Source organism: Pocillopora verrucosa, chromosome 5 (assembly GCF_036669915.1).
Source record: "Pocillopora verrucosa isolate sample1 chromosome 5, ASM3666991v2, whole genome shotgun sequence".
NCBI lineage: Eukaryota > Metazoa > Cnidaria > Anthozoa > Scleractinia > Pocilloporidae > Pocillopora > Pocillopora verrucosa.
In genome coordinates, this window is record NC_089316.1 from 26,512,292 (window position 1) to 26,524,438 (window position 12,147).

The window sequence follows — 12,147 nt, forward strand, 5'->3', positions numbered from 1 at the left end:
CCCTCTCGCAAAATAGAGAAACAAACAAACAAACAGCTATCACAAACGAGTTAAATACTCGGAGAAGCTGTTAGTCACAGGCTACAACAGATTCCGCGCTCCGCTCGACATTCTCTGTCCTATGGGGACTGAGATCGGGTTAGCTGGTACTTTGTTCTTTTTCGTTGCTATCTTCAATAGAGTTCTTCTTTGGAACATGTGGATACCAGAACAAAGATTTGGAACGTGCCGAGCAGATTGAAGATTGCCACATGCCCTGAACGACGTGATAAGCTAACAGCTTGAAGTGTTGGTTGACCCATCTTGCACAGTAAGGATATGGTAAGAAGGAAGCATTTTGGCACGTACGTGGCAAGGACATTTGCGTCATTCACGCTATCGGATGGTTTAATCTTTGGGATTCGAGCACACTGGAGGCGTTTGGGGGGGGGGGGGGGAGGGTGAGGCATGACGGGACCATACAGGATTTTTCTTAATAAAGGTTTATAAAATGGTAAAAATATTAAGATCTTATGTAAATAAGATGGTGCTTAGAAGTGTTTAAAGATCAATTTAAGAGTTTGATAAAAGAGGACGTCTATTTTAGCCAGAGCGCCACCTTTGCTCACCTATATTGTAAAATGATGTTTCAGTCGGACATCGTGTTTTACTGTTGGCACATAACTCTTTCATTAGCAAGATCTCATTAGTTGTCAGTCTCCTTATTTTCTGTTATACAATTCTTATGATGTTAGAATTTGGTTTTGGATCAACTAATAATCCCTTGATTGATATTTTTCTTTATTCTCATAACTTGTCCATTTGATATTGTAATCCAGTAAATGGCTTGAACCCGAGGGTGACATCTATCACATGATATTGTATTGATTTTGTACGGAGAAATTCGTAGCGGCTGTGAGTTTGATGTTAGGTGTTTAAGAGGGATGCATTGACGGTGACCAAACGTTTATTTTGAAAAGGGTACATGCTTGGAACCCTTCCCCCCCCCCTTCTTCAAGAGTAATGAAAAGTAATGATACCGTCGGGAACAGAAAGCCTTGCTCTTTTACAATCGCTTTCTTTGATCGGATCACTTCCGGTCTGTCATCGCTTACTTTTAATTTAACTTAGTGGGCTAACATCACGAATATGTCATGTTTTCATTCTTACTAAGGAAGGTTGAGTACACTTTATCAACATTTCCTGCCGCGAGGATAAACAATCGTGAGTACCCGTTACTTGTATGCAGATAATCCACAACGGTGTAGCTTGTAACCAATATTCAGCACTAAAATGAAAAGAATGTCCATCTGTTACAAGTTTTAACCTCTTTCCACGTTTTGTCCTGTACGCTTCTTAGAGAGACGCGCGGCTACATGCCAGTTTAACTGAGGTGTTCTAGAACGAGTGATTGAACGCACTATGGTGTTTTTAGACATCAATTCCGCTGTGTATCACATTGCGATCCAGGTTAGACTTCCACGTGAAACAACAAAAAGTGTTGTGTTCGAACAGTCCGGTCATCTGGTTGTCGATCTTTGGAGCTGGCGTGGGTAGAAGACAAGTCATGTCATTAAAAAGATCGAGTTTCGCGAGGAGGAATGAAGAGAAGCTGGCTTAGGAACGTGGATAGGTGGAGGTCATTTCGTTCACGTCTGTTGCCCATAGAAGTACAAATAACTTAAGTTTGCAGATGCCACGAATGAGGAAGTTTTTATGAGATGCGGGAAACCTGTTAATGTTCATTGTGACAGGCAAGTCGTAATCAGTCCTTGCGGCTCATTAATGTGTTCTCTACATACAGCGTTTTTGTCTACCAATATTTTCTGAGCTTGAAAACATTTCGCAATTACGTAAGTATTGCTCTCTTCAATTAAGAACTCCAGAGCCTTCGGGGCTGATTCAATTGTTTCTCATCTCTGATTTGCGCTGGGTCCTGGTCAATTATCTGCGGCCAATAGCTTGACTTTTAAATCTTCACCTTGAACTGTTATCCTGAAATGGCAGTCGCTGAAAATTGAAACTCACTAAAATGATTTCAACACGGTGGCTTTTTTTTTAATGTTTACTCTGTCGGTGTGCCAAATATCAGTTATAAGATGCTCTTTCTGGGGAAAGGAGGGTAGAGTGAGACGGGAAGGTGGGATAAGTTTGTACGGTCTGAAATTGAAATCAAGTTCTGTAGTTACCTTTTTGGTTAGGTTTTTTTGCTGGATTTTGTTCAGGCCTCAAGAGGGGTGGGAGTCAACAATTTTTGTTGTGGTTTGAAACAGATTCATGGGTTCGAGGGTTATGTGTCGAACCACCCTCGGAATTATTGTAGACTTGCCTTCCCCTCTCTTCCCGATGCTCTCTTATGTCTGAACGTTCTGAACCCATGGCGCTACTTTATGAAGTTTCAATCATGAGTTTGTAAGAGTATTTATGTCCATCTAAACCAAATTGACAGATCTAGAAGCTAATAAGAATTTGAACTATTAGCAAACTTACAATCGCCCGAGGTTAAAATATAAGATACATGGAAATCAGAGAGATAATCTTTGGAGGTCATGAAAAGTGTTTTTCTCACTGTAGTATGTAAAAGAAAAAACAGCATAAAAAGGGGAAATCGGATTACATGGGAAAGAAACGTTAAACGCTGATTAAAAAAAAATGTAAAAGGACTCGAAAACTGACGCCAAAAAAATCACAAAGGAGTATAGAAGTGCAAGATGACCTTAGCACCTAGCAAGCCACTGCTGAACAACTTGCATATGAAACGATAACCTAGAGAGGCACATGTGTCAAAGACAGTCTCCTTGAGGCAAAATTTTGATGGATTTTACGTTGCATTCGTAACAGCACCACTGTAGGTCGAGAAAAAGAGTTGTCATGTTTTGACAAGCGAATTTATGACAGGAAATTGAAGTGTTTTCACCTATTAAGTATCAGCCGAGTACCCACCATCGAAAGGTATGTGCGTTTGGCTACGAAACAAGCCAGTTGCTTATTCTATCATCCTAAAGTGGTTTTGATTATAAAATAATGGGAATCACGACGAGTCTGGTTTATCAAAATAAGCACCCACTCGAAATATTGGTAATGAGTTTTACATATACGTAATCCCTTGCGTCAGATGTCGGTTGAAATCAACTTATTTCAGCCAGTGGCAGTGAAAGGGAAACGTCATAATGGAAATACAGTGAGAGAGGTTTTTTTATACATAATGATATGTTCTTTTAAGGTTAAATATGCGATTGTTTCAAGGAAAAAAACAAGGTTGTTTTTTCCAACAGACGCGGGGCACAAAATGTTTTACATTGCCTCGTAAGAGGAGTATTGATTTCAAAGTCTCGCCTAGAATTTTTTGCGGGGTGGTAAATTTCTTGAATACCGTTTGCATCGAGTGAAAAACATGTATAAAGAGGCGAGGTGTCTCATCAAGTAACCCAGAGAGAACTGTCTTCGGTGATACAGAATTCCGTTGCCAAAGTTATCCAACCATCGGGTTTATCAGCAGAAATACATTTGCGAAATAATCTTTCAGAATTCCATACATATCCTTTGCCAAACACCTGCTGTGGAAGAAAGGAGTTTGCTGCGTTGAATTTGCTTGGAACACCGGGAGGAAAGAGGAGTGATTATTTTTCCAAAGATCAAGGTAGTGTAGTGTATCCATACAGTAGTGTTCAGGTGTTTCAGGTCAGACGTGATAATGACTTTTGCGGTTTGTGCGTTTAATTGTGTAAGGAAATTATTGTCGGACTGATGCAGTCAACAACCGCTCATGGTCAGAGTTTCGTGCGGTTACAATTACACAGATTCACCGGCTTCAAACGACGCGAAAGTTCAATAACGGAGTTTTATATGCTTCTTTCGCAAAACGCTATTAAGTTCAAGCCTCCGATTCATAGATTTATTGCATCCGAAGATGTGTTGTAGAATATCAATGCATTTATCTTTCACAAGAGTTCTGCTTCAGTCTACAAGACCTTCTTAGTGGTTTCGAGGGCTTTATCGCAAACTGTTTACACTGAGAAAGTATTTAGCGGTCTCATCATTCATCAGAGCTAAGAAATTCACCTGGGGCGCGCGCTCGTGAATCACACTGAAAACGTGCCAATTTCGATTTAACTCACGTGTCGAAGTTCTGATATCTGGAGATCAAATATGTCCTTTCCTTCAAAGTTTGTTTATACACCTTTACGGCGAGGATCTATTTATTTAAGGGAATTATCTGATTCAATTTTGATCTCAATGTTGTCAAGTCTACTAGATTTTGAGAACGAGGCTTCTCTTATTCACGTTCGCGGCTAAGCTCACGTTTTTCAGATTATAACCTGTCACAATTTATTTTTCTATGACCATTTAAAATTTACCTAGAATGATGCTTTTGATATAAGTCAGAAATTGTTGAAGTCTCTATTGCGTAATGAGAATCATTTGAAACTTGAAAGACAAATTCACTTTTCTGATAAAACAACGTATTTCCCCAACAAAAATATGTAGATTTTTCCGTGCCAAAACGTGTTAAGCATTCACGTTTGGCTCAGTCGATCAATTTCTCATCAGGCGCATGTGAAAGCTAAAAATAGTGAAAAATGTTTTTACAAGCATTCGAGAATAGCTTAGTTCATTTGAGGAAGCGCAACATGTGAAGCCAGTTGACAGATCAGAATGTACAGTCACTCAACAAGATGTCCCAGGTTAGGGAGACGGGGGGGGGAGGGGTGGGGGAGCGTCACTCGGCATACTGTCCCGTGTGGCGCTACATTATGTCGCATAACACGCAGATATCACCAAAGAGGGTACGATTTCAGGGTTGTGAATCTTCAACAGTACACAGTTTCATTCTTAATCGTCTTAAACCAAACGTCTGGTATAGAGCTTCGGATAGGCCTTTGGATGGACTTTTGAATGCTTCAGAGGCATACCTCCTTGACCAACTTTTTTAGAATTCCCTTCCCCTCCGGGCATGCCTAGCATGTTGTGTGGTAATCCCACTTTTTAAATTCTCCCGAACTTTTTTCAAATTCCCTTCCCCTCCGGGCATGCCTAGCATGTTGTGTGGTAATCCCAGTAAAAATTACCGAAGCGACAGTTGAGATCCCCGATTTCAATAAATAATTCCACAAAATACGGTTAATTTTCACTTCATGTTTAAATTTCTAAGAGGATTTCAAAGGATAATAACATGATTACAAACTTTCTCTGCGGGAGAAAAGTAAATTCCATAATAGCAATTTGTTTTCAGCAAACAAAATGGTTTAGGAAAAATAGAACAATTCGTAAAGATTCTTTAAGACGACTTCTAGATCTCTGGAGGATACGACCCCAGGTTCAAAATCGGAGTTTGCAAATTATCCTCTTAAACTTCTGTTTGCTTTAATCTTGATGTCTGCGAATAATCTGTGATAAAATACATCTACTGCGTATAAGTAACAGTAGTCCTAAAAGATGGATCTCGAAAGCTATAAGATTTTTCTTTACGCTTGGTTTTTTTGTTTGCAGTCTCCCTACAAGAATCATTTCTTTGCTTGGTTTCCATCCACAGTTCAAATGAAACTTATATCATGACAAGTTGCTAAAATAAAAATATAAAAAAAAGAAATTCAAGATTTGTAAAGTACATATCAGCGTAGAGCTTAAAAAAATTTGGAGTCTGAAGAAAAAATTATTTCATAGATTCTGTGTAGTGATTTGTGCGCAAGACCTCAAGGCAAAATTGGCGATGTGTGATCAATTGAATTACCAGCCTTCGTGTGTTTGTACACACGATTGAGCAAATTGCACAGTGCCAATAAACAGTTGATGGATTGCAAACATATGAGGCTTTCTCAGTCTTCATAGGGGTTGAAATAACCTTTCAAGAGTTACTTGAATGAAATCCTCCGCCTGTGGCGAACACAAGTGACAAAATATGCAACTTTTCGACAGCGCTTTGACAAAGCCAATGATACTCTGGCAAACTGGTGTTTATCTTTCATCTTTGTTAAGTAAAACAGAAGATCGAATCCACTTAAAATGTACTTGAAATAACCCTGCTAATCCTATCATGAAGCTATTTTGGACTTGTTGTTGTCGTTTGTGTGGTTTCCAGTCAAGGCTCTATAATTATGTGGTTTACAAAGCATCTGGTTCGAAACATGAGCCAGAAATGTAATACCTTAAAAAGCCACTCTTCTGAAAGGGCGCGAGCGGAAATTTTTCAAAAGGATGTGGGAGGCTAGGGGGAATTTCCTACACCGGGTCCTTAGGAAAAATCCAGGATGTTTCATTACTGTTAAATCCGGTTGTGGTGAGAAGATCTCCCTTGATTCCTCTCCATCCTGGGAAATGGTTTTCATTTTGAGAATTTTTAACCTCCGTGGGGCGAATATCAAATCAATCCTTTACTTCCTAACATCAGGATGCATATTCTCCAACTGTTCTCAATGCATTTCCTAAGATGCTGATAAGGAGAATTTGTTTATCAATCAAGAGCTCATTTGGTTTTTTATCATTTCCTTTATTCTCGTGACATTGATATGTGATTCAGGGGTGATTTTGTAAGGAGAATTTTGATACTTTGAATTTTGTTAGTCTCCTCCTCCAAGAATACCACCTTGGAAAGTTTAGGACCAGAACAACAGCGTTGACGATTTGGAGAATCAAATTTCAAAGGTTATGAAATCGCAATTTTCTGGTGTCCATTCCTACCTTGATCAGTGTTTGGAATTTCACCTTGAAATGCGTTAATAAAACTCAAATGAGTACGGACGTGCAAGTATTGTGATTCGAGCCTCTAACATTGGGCGTGTTTTTTCTGTGATAAACGATGAGTTAAGTGCCTTTTTCCCGGAAGGCTAGTTATATAATATATTACTTACAAACGTGACTAGCCACTGCTAAAGGGATTACAGCTATCTAAATGCTACGTCCTTTAAATATGACGCTTTACTGAAAGGCAGCCAATCACAAGAGGCACCGATCTCTTATCACTCGCATATAAATTTTTATATCCACCTCGGCTATTAGATAATTCTTTAAATCTTGTATTGCATGGTCAGATCGTGCATTATTTGGCGAGATTTACCATTGAAATAAGGCGCTCTGCAAATCTTAGAGGCGTCGTTGAAAGACGGTCAAATCATAAGAATGTGGCACTGTTTACACGGGCAACTCTCAGGAAGGTAATGAAGAAGTTTGTGTGTTTCCAGTGAACAACAATCTCCTAATATCCATTTGTGTTTGAAGGAAGACTCAACGGTCTTTTATCATACTTAAATTTCGTTCATATAATACGTGACACTGTTTTCGCGGGCAACAAGGAGGAAGGTCATGAAGAGATTTGTGGGTTTCCAGTGAACAACAACTTTTTAATATCCATTTGTGTCTCATAGGAAGGCTCAAAGTCTTTTATCATACTTAAATCTCGGTTACGTGTATTGTTATAAACTTTTAGCCAGTCTATATGGCGAGCGGCTCTGGGTTAATGTCTGTTTAAACGATTTTCATTCCCACCAAAACAAGTTCATTTTTTTTAGGGGTTGCAAAATTTTTTTCACTTCGTTCAAAGAACTGAGTGGATTAACAAGACTTGGAAATCATAACCATGGTAGCTGTCATTTAGAAGTGTTTGTGATTATGGAGAATTTTTTTTATTGAAAATCTCTGGAAGGTATTAACAGGGATTCAATAAGTAGTCGAACTTAGTAATCCATAACGGCATTCATGAAATTTGTCACATCCAGAGTATGATTAGTAATGATTGTACTTGAATATGAAAGCGATCATCGCAGTAATGCACACTACTTGAGTAGTAGTGAAAATAAGATTGATTGTACTCAAATAGAATCAGTTTGTGTCGTGTTATTTTATTGATGATGAAAATGGTGTAAGCTATAATCAAAATAATCAAAACCGCAATTAATGTAAAAAAAAAACTCTAATTTTCCTAGCCAGCAAAAATATGCGATAATTCAATGTCTGTCCAAATTTTTAAAATTCTCTCAAATCAAACCCTTGAATGTTTGTAAGTTATAACCAACTTGAATCGGCGAAGCTTAGATTTGATAAATTCTTCCTTTTTGTTATCCAGAAATGAGATTAGAGCAGTTAAGACGGGGGTGTATCGTTGAATTTGTTTTCTTCAGGAAATTGCGACATACAACGAACTTGAATTTTTCTTTGGCAGAGTCGGAACATTTTTTTGGTTTCTTCGGTTTCTTTTAAATTAGGTACGAGATTTTGGTAACAAACAGATCAAGGTAACAATTTCTACCTGATGAGTCTTCTCTTTACCTGTTTGCTGAATAATCTATGGATATTATAGGGAGAAGTTACATTTTAATCACTTTTAAAAGGGTTAATGTAAGAGTCGAGAAAACTCGAAGAGGAATGAGAACGGGTAAAACATGAGAAAGTCGAAGTGGTTTGCCAATGAAGAACCAAAAAAAATGTAGGAAAATTTTTCCGTTATACACAATTAAGTGACGTGTCATTTCTAATCCACTAATGAATTCATTGTTGTCTGTTCTTTTCAGGAGCCCGCTGTAATTATTAACCCTGTGCGAACTGTTGGCCGGGCGAGGACCAGACCATGAGAAGACGCAGACCCAATCAGTTATCCATTAAACCAGCGAAAGCTTATATCCTCGGGAAGGCTGGAGTTGGCAAATCGGGTAAGTTAAGACCGATGATGAAATCTCGTAAGCACAATAAATTATTATTGCACCTTGGAGCTGTTCTATTGTTAAGAGATAACAAGAGTGCTAATTACCTCCGTATCTAAGTGTTTGTTCCGTTGTGATTGATTTGCAGTGAAGATCCAAACTACTTGATTTTCAGAGTTGACAGTACTTCTTTTAGTGCAATACCTCCATACAAAACCTTGCAAAGATTAAAAGTCGCTTCAAAACCACTCAAGTATTTCGATGCTGAGACTGAGGTCAGATACATGGAAAAACTGTGCGTTGTTTAAATGCCAAAATTGAGTCTGTGTGGTTTGAAAAAATGTGTTTCGAAGCAGATGGAGTTTTATCTTTCGATCGTTGTAGAAATCTGTCATTCTCAGTTCCTGTTGGACAAAAGTTCAGTCAAGTTATTTTATCAAATGACATTTGACACACTCTCTCTTTAGAAATGATCGTCTTTGTTTAATCACAACACATGATTGATTCTTTCGATCAAAGTCGAGTAGATTAAATTGAGTCCTCCATTATCAAACGCAGCTTCTCGATTGTTCTTCGAAGTGTTGCCTCGTAACGTTGAGTCATCACAATATTCATGTGCCTTCAAACAAGCTTGTATTAATTATAGAGGTTTATAGAGGCTATTTTGCGGGCTACAGATAAATTAATTTATTTCTCAAGGCGCATAAATCTGTTTTCAACAAAATCATTCACTCAATTATTTTCTGTTTCGATCTGTCGATCAAAAGTGTGAGAGGTCTTTAAAAAATATCTTTCCTCTGCTACTTTCACACCACAAAAATTATTCGCCCAATTTTCAAGCGCTTGAAATTTTAGCTCCTTTCCCTCCATACGCATGCTCTTCCGGTGATTCTGATCTTAAACTCTCTGCCGAGTCACGGATATGGGAAATTATTGTTACTAGTTTAAATCTGAAGAGACTGTTTTTTTAATCAAATAAACTACATTTTTTATAAGTAGGATGTTTGCAATGTATAAGAATTTTTTTTAATGTATTCAATGACAACTTTCTGTATACAACAACTTTACGTATACAATTATTCACTAACCAGTTTAACTGATTTTTCCTCTAGCCCTGATTGTGAGGTTTATGACCAGGCGGTTTATTGGAGAATATGCCCGAGCGATAGGTAAGTGGATAATTTATATAAACAAGGGAATAGCCGGATTAGAATACTTATTCGTAAGAAGGCTTGTTTACTCGCACCAGTCTCTTTGCCGCTATTATTGCGCCGTTTACTATTTCCGCGCCGCGCCTCACTAACTGAACGCTGGGAACTAGCTAAGACATTGGATTTTATCTTACTTAGAGTAAAGAAGTTACGTCAAAATCGAATTATCGCCGGCAGGTCGCAATCGTATTAGCAACTTATTGACAATAATTGATGTTTATAATGTTCTTTTTTCAGAGGGAACCTACAGGCATCATGTTGAAACAGACAATGAAGAAGTAGAGTTGGAGATCGCGGATACTGCAGGAGAGGTACGTTGTCATATTCATTTGTGTTTTAGATACATTTAAGTGCATTTGAACTAGTTTTAATAGAAATATTGAGTTACCAGTCATAGGCTGAATGATCAGCCGCCGGTCAGAAAATGAGCCCACGCTTCTCTCTCAAACGAGGTTCGAAGACTGAACTCGACAAAACGTCGGAAATCTGGGCAACTCGAGTCAGCGAAAAGGGCAAAAATGAAAAGCTTTATAATAGCAATGCAAGTTACGACAGTAAGTTTTTGTGAAGCTAACCCTGTACTTTTCTGCTTTCAGAACACGGCTGAGAAGCTAACTCTCATTTCTCGTCAAGGCGACATTTTCATCATTTTGTATTCCATCACCGATCGTTCCAGTTTTGAAGAAGCAAAGCGCATTGCTCGTTTCATAAAGGACAGTACCGCAGATTCTGTTGCCATAGCAATCGTGGCCAACAAGTGTGATCTCGAACATTTTCGGCGAGTTAAATATGAAGAGGGGAAAAGTCTGTCGATGGAACTGAATTGCGCTTTTCATGAAGTTACTACATCAGAAGACAATAAGCAGGCCAGAGAAGTTGTACAGAAGTCAGTGTCAAGTTTTATTCGAAGTCGTGAAAAAGTGAAAGATTCTGGAAATTTGAAAGTGCCTTCATTTGTAAAAAGGACTCCTTCGTTCGAGAAGAGCGAGAAAAAGAAGAGGTTAGGACGTTTTTCTCAAGACAGTTCCAAGACACTGTCCCGACCGTTTGAATTTCATACACGAATGAGGCGGATTGAAGAGGGAGATGGTGAGGATTACAAAGTAAACAACAACAACAACAACAACAACAATAACAATCGTACATTCAATGCGTTTGATGGTAAAAATAATGACGGTGGGAATAAAAAGGATGCACTGTCCGGTGAAGCCAAAAACCGCACTCAAGGACCGTTTCACGTGGAAAAGGTGAAGAGCGTAACTTCTAAGAAGCTTCACTCACACACCGAAAAGACGGATGATTCGTTCAACGAAGACAAACCTAAAGTACCTTTTACTGTTCATAAAGTTAAAGGTTCCTCCGCTGGAGAATTGAAGCGGCCTCTTCCTGCCGATAAATTACGATCTCGCTCATCGTATAATTGGACTGAAAATTCGGTTTCCGAAGAGAAGCCGAAGCAATCTTCGAGAGGACCATTTTCATTGGACAGACTTCGGAGTCAGTCGACTGAAAAGCTTCGGGCGTCTTCGTCGAGTGATCGGCCGAAGTCCAGTACTTCTTCGTTCACTCGTATGAAAGATGGACTGATGGGCAGAACGAAGGCCTTACGAAGAAAACCCATCTATCTATGATATCACAAGCACAAATTTGCGTGGGAATCCGTGTGTCCCTATGAAGCCAGGCCGCGCGCCATTCCAGCGTTTCCGCCTTGACAACTGGAAACCGGCCGAAGCAGTCTGAGCAGATTTTAAAAGATTGAATTACGCATCTAGAAAGATTTACTTGACGAACACGAGAAACAAGTCATTTATAGAAAGAAATTATTATTATTATTATTATTGTCATATGAAATTAAATTCTTACTAGAGCAAAATCTAATTTATACAGTTTTGTTTTAGAGCTCGTAAAATTTAAATTCTCCTCCAAGAGGGTTGTAGAGCGATGACCTTTGACATTTGCAATTTTCGCTCAAAACACGACCAAATTTCTTTCCCCACATCAAAATCGGGGTAAGATAAATCTTCTTTTTTTAAATCTTTTTTTAGGATTTATCTTGTAGCATTAATGAACCATGATATATGTTTTCTACTGTGACGTTTAATATTCACTCTCAATTTTTTCCAAATTACCTGAAAAATAAATTCAGTTACGCTTGTGTTGAACAAATCAAATGACATTAGAGATTCCTCAGGTCTGCCGCGTGATCTTTTGAAAACTGGAAACTTAAATACTTCGGGGTTTGAAAATTAATAACTAAAAGCACTTAACTAACTCAAATGGCAGGTTCACGTTTAGCATTAAAATTGTGTGGAAAAAAAAAGAGA

At 38.5% G+C, this 12,147-nt stretch overlaps 1 protein-coding gene across 7 annotated transcripts; it reads left to right on the top strand.

The window, feature by feature from the left end:
- The first annotated feature begins 486 nt into the window (after positions 1-486).
- On the top strand, positions 487-12,143 carry LOC131772753 (uncharacterized). Of its 7 annotated transcripts, none has more exons than XM_066167045.1 (6): positions 487-3,160; positions 3,506-3,619; positions 8,484-8,621; positions 9,725-9,781; positions 10,061-10,134; positions 10,420-12,143. In XM_066167045.1, the coding sequence occupies exons 3-6, from the start codon at positions 8,540-8,542 to the stop codon at positions 11,452-11,454; spliced, it is 1,248 nt and encodes a 415-aa protein (XP_066023142.1). In that variant the 5' UTR covers positions 487-3,160; positions 3,506-3,619; positions 8,484-8,539; the 3' UTR covers positions 11,455-12,143. The 7 variants fall into 7 exon arrangements, with proteins under 7 accessions (XP_066023142.1, XP_066023141.1, XP_058944685.2 ...); XM_066167044.1 differs by having other exon boundaries at positions 487-2,931; XM_059088702.2 differs by having other exon boundaries at positions 487-1,203; positions 1,450-3,619.
- Positions 12,144-12,147: the final 4 nt, after the last annotated feature.

Excerpts from the sequence above, each read along its gene's own strand:
- LOC131772753 (XM_066167043.1), top strand. The coding sequence starts at position 8,540 with ATGAGAAGACGCAGACCCAATCAGTTATCCATTAAACCAGCGAAAGCT. Across the intron at positions 8,622-9,724 it reads GGCTGGAGTTGGCAAATCGG|CCCTGATTGTGAGGTTTATG; the intron begins GTAAGTTAAGAC and ends TTTTTCCTCTAG. Across the intron at positions 10,135-10,419 it reads TCGCGGATACTGCAGGAGAG|AACACGGCTGAGAAGCTAAC; the intron begins GTACGTTGTCAT and ends TTCTGCTTTCAG.